Genomic DNA, 12,586 nt, shown 5'->3' on the forward strand with positions numbered 1-12,586 from the left:
GGTTACCTACTTTATTTACATTTCTTTAGTCTAACATGTGATGTTGGATCCATTGCAAGGACACAGGAACAAGTTTCACCTGGAACATCAGAGTCGATCTATCCAGAATTTGTTCCCCTTTCATAGCACATTCTGCTGTGTTCTACTTGTAGAAGAAGAATTTAAAAGTATGACAGCTACTTTGAGTTGTTATGGAAGAAAAGTTAGTGTGCATGGTATATGGGTGAAGGGGTAGGGTGCCAAGTAAGTGGGTGAGAGGTTAGGCTGGTGTCAATTTTATACTTAACCCAGGAGTTGGAACAGGTTTTAATCCCTCTACTTGTTTCTTGGGTACTATTGATGGAAGTCAGTCTTCTGTTAGATCTCCAACTGTCAGATTTTGGATGCAGGGTAATTTCCATCAGTTTAGTCTTCCTGGGCAATTCCAGCAAATTCATTGCTTCAGGCCCCCAGAAGCAAGTAATCTATCACTCATTGTAAGCACTGTTTATGCAGCTGCTGGATCAAGGGGTCATAGGAGACTTTTTTTTGTATTTACCCATGGGATGTGTGCTTTTCTGGCTGGACCCTCTTCTGGAGTCAAGGGTGTGCACAAGTGGAGATTCAGCCGGCAACATGTAGCTGATTTGTCTGTGGACTAACGATGATTTATCATTGATACCTTCTGCTTGAGGCTGTGAACAATATGGGAAAAAGCCATCACATCTCCTCCAGCGCTCAAACTCTCTCTTCTCTGCAATAAAAGCCACTTTAAGCCTGAAGAAAGTCAGTTTATGTTCTCTTCATTTGCTGTAAGCTGTGATCTTTAATAAATAAGTCAAGTCAATCTTTTATAAATGTGCACTCTGTGCCTCCTGAAAACTAGCTGAAGCATCCAGAGATGGAAGACCAAGAAGCAGTTTCTAATCAGCACCCAGAACCGTTTTAGTAGATCCTGTAAACAGAGACCACTGAGCTGCTTTCCCTGTTTCCCTTCATTAATAGTACCTATGAAATTTTTTTTTCCTACGTATAAAGGAAAGTTTATAAGGGGGCCCTTTGAGTCTGCTGTGCCAATCAGTACGATCATGATCATCCAGCTCCATTCCCTGTCCTGCTTTCTCCCCATAGCCTTTGATCCCTTTAGCCCTAAGAACTACATCTAACTCCTCTTCAAACATTCATTGTTTTGGCCTCATTTGCTTTCTGTTGGCAGAGAATTCCACAGACTACCCACTCTCTGGATGGAAAAAATATTCTCATCTCTGTTCTAAATGGCCAATCCTGTATCCTGAAACTGTGACCACTGACTCTGGACTCTGTGGTCATCAGGAATATCCTTCTTGCATTTACTCAGTCTAATTCTGTTAGTTATATAAGTTTCTCTGAGACGCCCACCTCCTTCATTCTTTTAAACTCCAGTGGATATAATCCTAATTGATCCAGTTTCTCCTCTTATGTCAGCCGTGCCATCCTAGGAATCAGTCTGGTAAACGTACATTGCACTCCTGTAACCAGACAACCAACCTCCAATAAGGAGACCAAAACTGTATGCAGTACTCTAGCTGCAGTTTCACCGAGGCCCTGTACAATTGCAGTAAGACGTGCCTGCTCCTGTACTCAGTCTCCGACTATGATAGCTAACATACCATTTGCCGCCCTTACTACTTGCTGTATCTACACAGTTACTTTCAGTTACTGCTGTACAAGGACACCAGACTATCACCATTCAGATAATCTGCCTTCTTGTTTTTGCTAACGAAGTGATAACCTCCCATTTATCCGCGTTATACTTCTTTTGCTATGTTTTTGCCTACTTACTCAAATTGTCCCAATTACTCTGAAGCATCTCTGCATCCTCCTCACTGTTCACCGTCCCACACAGTTTTGTCATCTGAAAACCTGGAGATACTGTATTTCGTTCCCTCATCTAATCATTAATATATTTTGTGTATAGCTTGAGTCCAAACACTGATCCCTGTGATACCGCGCGAATCATTGGCTGCTGCTGGGGAAAACGCCCATTTATTTCTATTGTGTTTATTGTTTGCCAACCAGTTCACTAACAGTGTCTGTATACGACCCCCCAATCCCATATGCTTTTTGATTTGTTTACTGGTAGCTAGTCATTTATTTGTAATAAGTAGTGATTCTTGTAAGTACAAAAATCTGGTTCTTATTTTGTTAACCAGAGTCTAGAAGACATGTAAATTGAAAATTCTAGACTGTTCAAAAACTTGAACATTTTTGACTCTGGGAATAATGGGTGTTGATTTTCAGCATGCTACCCCTGTGCAACATAACAAAGATGAGGTGAAAATTATGCCTATTTAGTTTTACCTGTTACCAGGACCTGTGAACATCAATTGATGTGCAGCTGAATTTGGCTGCTGAGTTTTGACTTTTAAACATTTCGGAGACGTTAATTACTGTCAACAAAATAAATTACAAATAATTAGCAGAATCAGCTCTTCAACCTGCTTCACCATTCAGTACGATCATCTAACTAAGTGCCTGTTCTCAATACTCACAATTTATACAGATTTAAATTTTCTTCCAAATTTTTACTTCTTTCAAACTTTTGTATCTTTCTCCTACCTTTCTCTCAAACCTATCATTCATACCCTTCCCTTGTGTTGCTTTCTGTAGATGGCACAAATTTAATGCCCATTATATACTGTTTGCAGTAATGTTTGTTCCTGGGTCATGATCAAAAGGAGATATGAGTCTTTCATGTCAGCACCTGAGGTCAGAAGGTGACGTGACTAAGTGGACCTATTTTCACCTTTCCACACTTCTTTACTGAGTTTACATCTCTCGTTCCCTTTCACCCCAATTTGTGACACCATTGATGTTTTCATTGGGTTTCCATTATGTCTATTTCCACACTCCTCCTCTGCCTGTCAAAAGAATAAAAACCCCACTATTTTCCAATCCTTTTCAGTCTGAAGAAGTCCAATCAGACTCAGTGTTAATATTATTTTTTTCTCTCCTTGGATGCTGCCAGACTTGCTGAGTTTCTCCTTCATTCTCTGATTTATTTCAGATTTCCAGCACCCATAGTATTTTGCTTTTATTGAGTAATTTTTGAAGAGCTAGCCAATTCAATGGCTGCCTTCAGATGCTCTGACAATTTCACGATAGAGGATGGGCTCCGGTGTTTGGAGGGCCAGTAATAGGCTCTTCAGTACTGAAGGTTTGGAAGCTGAACAACAAGATAGGAAGTGTTAATGTTAGTAAAAGGAGCAAGAGGGCTCCTGAAGCTGGGATGTATTCATGAAGTTATCAAAGCAAACTCTTTCACAGCCTGCAGCTATGGCCTGTTGACAATTGTAGTTCAGGTTAATTTGATTGAAGCTTTGATTTCCATTCTGCCACAAGTATATATGCCTCAACTGACTTTGACTTGATAAGTTGTTGTCATCATTTATTGGTTCCGTCCACTGCCCCCTCAAGCCAAACTGTATAATTTGCCTGAATGTGGGATCTTTGGAACAGGCTGGCATGGTGGCTGGTAAGAGGAAAACGAGGCTCCCCTCACGCTTCTATTTTCCCCTTTTTGCCAAATAGTTGAAGGAATTAACATCCTAACAGAAGTGTCATATGGTTATTTAGGTGTTGTTTCGAAATGAATTGACGACTAGGTATCATCTACAAGGCGCAAGCCGGGTATATGATTGAATACTCTCCACATCCTGGATGAGTGCAAAGCTCCAGCAACATCCAAGAAGCATGACCCCATCCAGTACAAAGCAACCTGCTGATTGGCACCTCGTTCACTGCCTTCAATGTTCACTCCCTTTACCGCTGACGCACAAGGCACCATTGTGTAGATTGTGCAATTGATACAAGATTCTCTGCAGCAACTCTGCAAAGCTCCTTCAATAACGCCTTTCAAAACAATGAACTTTCCCACCCTTACAGCCATATTACCACCTACAAGTTCCCTTCTAGGCCAAGCATCATTCTAATTTGGAAATGTATTACCATTCCTTCACTATCGCTGGGTTAAAATCCTTAAAATCATTTCTTAAATGCACTCTGTACCCACACCAAGAACTGCGGCAGTTCAAGAAGGCAGCTGACCACCACTACCTCCAGAGCAAATGGTCCAGTCAGAAACCCCAACGTCCCATGCATTTTTTAAAAGATTAATATTATAAATCAGTCAAGGAAATGAACAGTAATTTTGCTGAAATAAAAGAAAATTACTGATTGCTGAAAATCTGAAATGAGTTCTGAAGAAGTCTCATTGACCTGAAATGTATAACTTGGTTTCGAGAACATGGGAACCAGGAGCAGGAATAGGCCCTTCATCACCTTGAGCCTGCTGTGCAATTTAATGTGATCACAGCTGATCGCCTGTCCACCTCAGGTCCTCTTTCCTGTCCATTCCCCTTAACCTTTTAACACATTGCTAATCAAAAACTGTTTTCTCCACAAATTTGTTCAGACTTCTGGCATCCACCGCACTGGTTAGTGAATTCCACAGATTCATAACCCTTTGAGAGAAGTAATTCTTCCTCATCTCTATTTTAAATTTGCCTCTTCTTAGCATAAAACTATAATTTTATTTTTGGTATAGATTGCCCCACAACGGGTAATACCTACCCCAAATCTAATTTAACATCTTGTATGCCTTGATTAGTGCTCCTCTCATTCTTCTAAATTTTGAGTATAGGCTTAAACTGCTCAATTGCTCCCTTTTATCTCTGGAATTAATCTAGTAAACCTTCTCTGATCTGCCTCCAATGCAAATCCATCCTTCCTCCAGGGAGCCAAAACTGTACACAGTACTCCAGATGTGGTCTCACCAATGCCTTGTAATGTTGCAATTACACTTCCCTACTTTTATACCCTATTCCTTTAGCAAGAAATATCAAAATTCCATTTGTCGACCTGCTGTACTGGCATACTAACTTTCTGCGATTCATGTACGAGAGCATCCAGATCCTTCCATGCTGTTTTGAAGTTTCCTCCATTTAAGATAAGTTGCCTTTTTATTCCTCTGAAAATGGATAACTTCACACTTATTCACATTGGGCTCCATCTGGCAAATTTTGGCTTGTATGGACATCAAACTGGATATGGATTCACTCCTAACTTTTTATTTATTCATTGCAACTTTCTAACCTATTCTAGTGTCATCTGCGAGTTTGACTGCTTTAGTCTATTGTTATCCATGCATCCAGCTCATTAATATAGATTGAATAGTTGGGGCCTGAAAGCCAAAACCTGTGGTAGCCCACTAGTTACAGTTTGCCAACCAGAAAAATACTACTTAATCTTGATTCTCTGCTTTCTGTTAGTTAACCAATCCTCTCTCCAAGCTAATATATTACCCTTAAGGTAGTGTTCTTTCTTTTTGTATATAAACTTTGTGCGTCACCTTTTATCAAACACTTTCTGGAGGTCCAGGTATGCTAAATTTGCAGGATCACCATAATCCACTTTGCTTGTTACGTCTTCAAAGGGCTCGTTGATGATTTACCCTTCATAAAACCATGTTGATGGATTGTGTTTTGAGTTTTCTCATCAGAGATGCTGTCCATCTGCTCAGCTTCCGAAGTACTTTATATTTATTTTACTAACTCTCCTGATCCTCATTAATGGAATGCTTTGAGAATTACCTTGCAATTATGTGTAAATATTTACCAGAAACAAGAAAAATGGATGTTGGAATATATTAACATGATAAAATTCAACTAGTCACCTAAACTAATTCAAGTCATTCTAATGTGATATACTGTTGGTTTCTTTAAATTGATCTAATGGGCTTTTTTATACTTATTTGGAGAAATAAATTGTGAATACAGTTTATGCTTTTTTTGACAGCTTTCTTTGACTTTGGTTACTTCCTGTTTCACAGGCTACGTTTACTTTGGAAACTTCTTTTATTAACCTACATCAACATTGTGTTTAATGGGGCCATCGTAAACCTTGTGTAAAACAACTAATGGTCATATGGAATGTGGCAAGTTTGAATAGCTTGCACTATGCTAATCACTTGAAAGTTGATCTTTTATTTTTCTTGTGCTATTTTAGTCCTTGTAACGTACCACCATATTGGGTGATACACATTTTATAAAGTTTCTGATAATTGCCTAACTGAATTGGAAATCCAAATCCTTTCATGTCACTTCTCATTCTTCTAAACACTAACAAATAAAGGCCTAACCTGTGCAATCATTCTTGATTTACCAATTGTTGTATGCTGCCGTTTTGCAATAGATGTTGCAATTTTACAGCCATGTTATAGTTTGCAAAAGTGGAGTGATCCTAATCCAGAATAAAAGATGTGAAATGCAAGGCTAAACAAACAGTTGTGGAGTACAATTTGATTTAATTTGACTGGGGAGAAAACTTAAACTTGGTGATGTGAATTTGGTATAGTCCACGATTAGGTTCATTGTTATTTGCAGAATAAACATGCTTGAGCATGTTCTAATTTTTCATGCTTCATGTACAATTAAGATTATATAATCTATTACTCAACTCCAAAAACAAGTTACTCAAATTTGAAATATTTCAATGATGAGATAAGGTGGATCTGAGAGTGAGTTAGGTGCTATTTTCTTAGACAGTGATTGAAATTTTGCATCTTTATTTTTGTAAGTATGATGACAATCCATGTTCTAGCAGATAACATTTTTTGAACTAAGGCCAGATGTATTTATCTTGTAATGTGTCAGTTATCGACAGTACAATATATTCTCAAAAACACTTCTGAATTGCGATGCAGATAGGTACTACTTTTCAAGTAGAAATGTTGCTGTGCTGGCATATATCTAGCCTGCTTGTCCTCGCTTTTGTGTGTGTTCAACAAATTATGCAATGTAATTTGTAGACAAAATAATTTGAACACATTTTGTGCAATTGAAACTGGACATGCATGTTCATTTTTGCTTATTAGACATTTGTATCATTTAGCTATCTTGTCGGAAGTTACCCAGCAAGTGTTTACATAAGAGTGTAAAAATATTTTTTCTCATTACTCTGTATCCTTCTGTTTTCTTTAGATGTAAAACAAAAGTGTATCCTGATGGTCTGCCAAAGACAAGTGTGGTGATAGTTTTTCATAATGAAGCATGGAGCACCCTTTTACGCACTGTGCACAGTGTGATAAACCGGTCACCACGACATCTATTAGAGGAGATTATCCTGGTGGATGACGCCAGTGAGAGAGGTATGATAAAAATTTCCAAACACAAGTAGTTGTCAAAGGTTCCTAAAAAATCAGTAAAATGTTTGTAAAGGAAGTGAAGAAACAAGATATATTCAGTGTCGAGATTCCGTTTAATAGAGTGAGCGTTTAATTTAACAAATACTTCAGTTGAAATAAAATGTCTTGAGTGAAGAAAAGAAATTTTATTTCACATGACAGCAGTTCACCAACAATATTTTTAGCTTGAGGCTACATTTCGCTTTTATTTTCCTATTACAAAAGCTTAGTCAACTGTACCTCAATATATTGTGTACTTGTGTATATCTTACGTACTTACGTATCCCACTTGTGTGTTAAAACATTTGTAGCAAACAGATGAGGAGCATGGCACTACAAGTAAGCAAAATAATATATAGCAGCCTTAACTGTAATTTTCTACTGTACCTTTCATGTGGCTTACCGGCTCTACTAATGGTCATATAGAATGTGGCAAGTTTGAATAGCTTGCACTATGCTAATCACTTGAAAGTTGATCTTTTATTTTTCTTATGCCATTTTAGTCCTTGTAACGTACCGCCATATTGGGTGATACACATTTTATAAAGTTTCTGATAATTGCCTAACTGAATTGGAAATCCAAATCCTTTCATATCACTTCTTATTCTTCTAAACACTAACAAATACAGGCCTAACCTGTGCAATCATTCTTTACAAGTCAATCTTTTCATTCCTGGGAATCAGCCTAGTGAATCACTATTGGACAGGCTTTGATGCCATTTAATCTATTGTTTTAATATGGGACCAAGATTCTATTCAACACTCCACCTCTCAAACACCCTGTACAATTGTGATAAGAGTTTCCTATTTTTAAACTCCAACCCCCTACCAATCGAGGCCAAAATTCCATTAGCTGCCGTAAGTACTTTGCTGCACCTACATGCTAACCTCCTGTGTTTCATGCACAAGAACACCCAAAAACCTGTGTGCTGCACTCTTTTGAATGCTGTCTCCGTTTACATTTCATTCTATCAAAGTGCATGCCCCCACTGCCAAATTTTTGCCAACTCACTGAACCTATCCATATCCACTTGTACATTCCCTATGTCCTCACTTCAGCATGCCCTCCTACTTATTTTTGTCTTGCAGCAAATTTGGATATCTTACAATCTTACGTTCTGTCCCCTTCTCTGAATTATTAATATGATGGTAAATAATTCAGGCCGCAGGACTGACTTTTTTTATGGCACTCCACAAGTTATGTCTTTTCAATCTGAAAAACGTGTGTTAATCCCAACTCTATACTCCATGCGTTAACCAATCATTATCCATGTTAAAACCTTACCCACAATACCTTGAGCTCCCTATCTTGTGCAAAATCTTTTATCTGTCACCTTATCAAGTGCATTCTGAAAATCCAAACAAGCTGACTACAGGTTTCCTTTCATCAGCTCTGCTTATTATATCCTCAAAGAACTGTAGCAAATTTGTCAAAGATGATTTCATGTGTACAAAACCATGTTGACTATGTTTGCTAATGGTTTCTGAATGCCTTGCTTTTACTTCCTTAAGAATGGACTCCAGGATTTTCCAATGACAGATGTTCTGCAAACTGGCCTACAGTTTCCTGCATTCTGTCTCCCTCCCTTTTTGAACAGAGATGTAACATTAGCATTTTTCTAATCTGCTGGAACATGCATTGAATCCAGTGAGCCCTGGAATATTTTAACCAATGCTTCGACCAATTCTGCAACCATGACCTACACCCAAGGGTTTAAAGGAAGTCCGGTCCTGGCAACCTGTTTACTTTTAATCCCGTTGATTTGACAAATATTTTGCCCTTGTGCTAGAGACTGTTAGAGGATCTTTACCGCCATTTGCAATTTACTTACCTGTTATCTTTGGAATGTTTATAGTGTCTTCCATATGAAGACTGATGCAAAATATTACTTGTCTGTTCCACATTTTTAATTTGTCAGTTGCATCCCCTAAGCTTTCCACATTTGCTTTACTAGTGAAACAAAAATAGAAATTGCTGATGAAACTTGGCAGGTTTGACAGCAACAAAGGTAAGAAAGAAAGTTAACATTTCCCCACCAGTTCTGCTGAAGGATCACCATTGCCTGCAATTTCTGTCTGTATCAGATCTCCAGCATTTGCAATTCTTTGTTTTTCTTTAGCTATTCTTTATATAAAGCTGTAAAAGCTATTGCTGTTTATTATGTCTTCTAATTTCCTAATCATCAATTTTCTCCTTCTTTATTAACTTTTTAGTCATCTGTTGCTGCTTCCTTTTTTTAAAAAAATCCCAATCTTCTAGTCTATCACCGGTTTTAGCCACTTTGTGTACCCTAGTTTTAACTGGATGCTCTCCTTCAATGCCTTTGTTAATCATGGATGATTCGTTCTTGTTATTGAGTCCTTCTTTTTGACTGGAATAAATTTTGCTGAACGTTGAAATATCTAGTTAAATGCCTGCCACTGCATATCTACCGCCTTTCTCATAGTTCTGTTTTCTCAGCTACTTTAGACAACTTTTTTCTCCTCTGATTCCTCTAATCACCCTTCTTTAAACTGAGGACACTGGTTTGAGATCAGAGTTCTCTCCCTCAAACTGAATTTGAGATTCTACTATTTGTTGTGATTGCTACCTCAAGAAGATCCCTAACTACAAGATTGTTTGTTAATCTTAGCTCATTGCAAATTAATAGATCTGTAGCCTGTTTGTGGGTAGATTCTGCAGCATTCTGCTCTTAAAAATTTCTGCTCGAGAAATTCGTCTTCCATGTTACCTTTGCCTACCTGACCTGTCCGATCAATATGCAGATTAAAATCATCCATGATAATTGTTGTGCTCTCCTTACATGCCTCCACTATTACCCGATTTATACTTTCTTCTACAGTAAGACAACTCTTCAGGGGCCTGTGGATAATCCCCACCTGTGACTTCCTTCACTTGTCATTCCTTTATCCCACCCAAACTGGTTCAACATCATCTGTTGCAACTAAATCAGTAGTCACCACTGTACCGAATAACTTTTAATAACAAAGCTATCCCACCTCCTCTTATCCATATGTCGTTAAGTAGCTATGTGGACCACAACAACTGGATCCTTCTCCCTTCTTCTCCGCTCAAAAGAAGTGTCCTGAACCTTATCGCTAGGTAGGCAAAACAACCATTGGGATTGTTGTCTTTGCAGAGAACAGTATCTATTCCCCTGATAATGCTATCCCTGTTCCTGCTACATTTTCCTTTTCGTCCCCCAACTCAAATGATGCTGTGCACCATGGTACTATCATCAGTTCACTCATCCTTCTTGCTGTCTATGCAATTGTCCACATTGTGAACAAGAACATCTTATCTGTGGATAAAGACACTGGCTGAGGCTCCTGCAAAGCTAAATTCTGGATCCCCATATTTGCCTCCCTTTCAACCATGCCCTCCTGTTGCTGATCATGGACCAAATTTGATGTAATTAATCTGAACATTGAGACTGCATCCTGAAATAGTGTCTTACATACCTATTCCACTCCCTGGTGTGTAACAGTGTCCAGAGCTCAGATGCCAACTCATCAACTCTGAGCCAAATGTTCTTGAGCAGCCAAAACTTGCTGCAGCTGTGGTCATCATGGATCGTACTGTCATTCACGAGATCTATATTCTACAGCTGCAACATATTGCCTGCCTAGCTGTCTCTATTCAATTCTATCAATTAATTTGGATTTTAAATATTTTAATGGTGAATTTCTTAACTGTATTCGCCTTCAAAAGTGTCCCTAATTTTTAAATCTTTTGGCCAATCAAAAGACCCAAGAATTACCCACCAATCATCAATCTGTTCTTTCCTGATGTCATACCGGATTTTAGGGGAAGAAATACGTTGAAAGTGGTGCTCCACCTAGCACCAGTTTTTACCTCCCACTATTGTAGCCCTTCTAACACAAGTCGTCACTTCACTTTATGAATTTGCAGACCTGTTCTCTGCTATTGTTTGAGCAGCTGCTGACAGCACTCTCCAGTACTTTCTGAAGTTGATGTCTCTGCTGTGTCTCATGCTGGTTCAGATGTATGGGCTCCTCCTCCTCCTTGCTGTCCATTTCTCAGTGATGCTGATTTGCTGCACACTCCTCTCAATCCCTGTATCTTTTATGTAATGCCACTGAAGTCACCAGATATTTCAACAATGAAATGTACTGTACAAGATCTTTTTTAATGTGATGTAGTATCCCAAAGTGTTTCATAGGAGCATTACAAAACAAAATACAATACTGAACCATGCAAGGGAGACATTGGATCAAGTTGGTCAGAAGTACAATAATTCCCTATAGGGAAAAGCAGAGAAGAATAGGATGGGTATTCCAGAGCTTGGGACCCAGGAACCTGAAGGCACAATGGTGGAACTATGAAAGTCAGATGAACAAAAAACTATAATTATAGAGATGCATGTATCTTGGAAGGTTATCAGAAGCCTGCTTTCGGTATCCACCCTGTCAAGCCTCTACTCAGAATTTTAAATGTTTCAGTAAGACTGCATGGTTCAGAAAGTGATTGTTAACTTTGTCTTCTTCCTACACAAAAAATGTAAATGCACGGTTGGGGATATATAGAAAAAAAAAGTTATGGCATCTGAAAGGTCACTGCTTGAATTCTGTTGATCTTTTTTCATGGCTACAAAATGTTGGAATTGTGTGCCAATTTGTTACTGGCATAAAATCGGAGATCTGCCTGACCTACTGGTTACTTGTACTCCTTCAGTCACTTATTTTTCTGATATCCCTTAAATGTTCAAAAAGCAGATTATTTCAAAGGGTAAGTCACATATTCAAAAGGAGAAACAAGATTAACAGAACAACTTAGTGAGAAAAATTGCATGCAATACTATTTAAGACATCAGGCAGTTAGAAATAGTTTAATGGTCAGTGAAGCATTTTTAAAGCAGTTAATCTTGTAAAAACGCTGGCTGTCAATTTGTGGACAATGCTCGTAAATAATGTTTCATTGATGTTAGCTACAGGATAAATGCTGACGAGGAGACTTAAGTTTCAACCAATGTTCCCTCTAAGCTTTGCGATCTCGCACAACTGCTGGAAGGTTCTGTGCATGCCAATCAGCACTGCCATAAACTGACCTTGGAGTTCTGCATATCAGAAAAAAGTGTCAAAAGGAATGTTGTTCCCATCCCTCTACTCAGCTGAAAATTTGAAGAAAAGAATTAGGAAATAATAGCATATCACCGGAGCCATGCTTTGCAATTTAGCCATTATCGTCATCACATTCAGAGGGTTTGTGATACTGACTTGGGATGTTTCGTCATAATATTGGATGGAAAGCTGATTGGACATCTTTAAAAAGGAAGTTATGAAAATGATGGGATAAGTCTTAAAATGAACTGTCCCCACAGGACATGTGGGGAAATTGATGTGAAGCTACACTGAGTCAGATTG

The 12,586-nt window shown here is 38.5% G+C and overlaps 1 protein-coding gene across 2 annotated transcripts in view; it reads left to right on the plus strand.

The window, feature by feature from the left end:
- galnt1 (UDP-N-acetyl-alpha-D-galactosamine:polypeptide N-acetylgalactosaminyltransferase 1) overlaps positions 1 to 12,586 on the plus strand; it is a 121,868-nt gene that overhangs the window by 72,090 nt on the left and 37,192 nt on the right. For both annotated transcript variants that reach the window (XM_048614242.1, XM_020533400.2), the window contains exon 4: positions 6,999 to 7,165. In XM_048614242.1, coding sequence (XP_048470199.1) covers positions 6,999 to 7,165 — 167 coding nt within the window. The remainder of the gene's footprint in view (positions 1 to 6,998; positions 7,166 to 12,586) is intronic.

The sequence above is a fragment of the Rhincodon typus genome, chromosome 2, assembly GCF_021869965.1.
Source record: "Rhincodon typus isolate 14 chromosome 2, sRhiTyp1.1, whole genome shotgun sequence".
NCBI lineage: Eukaryota > Metazoa > Chordata > Chondrichthyes > Orectolobiformes > Rhincodontidae > Rhincodon > Rhincodon typus.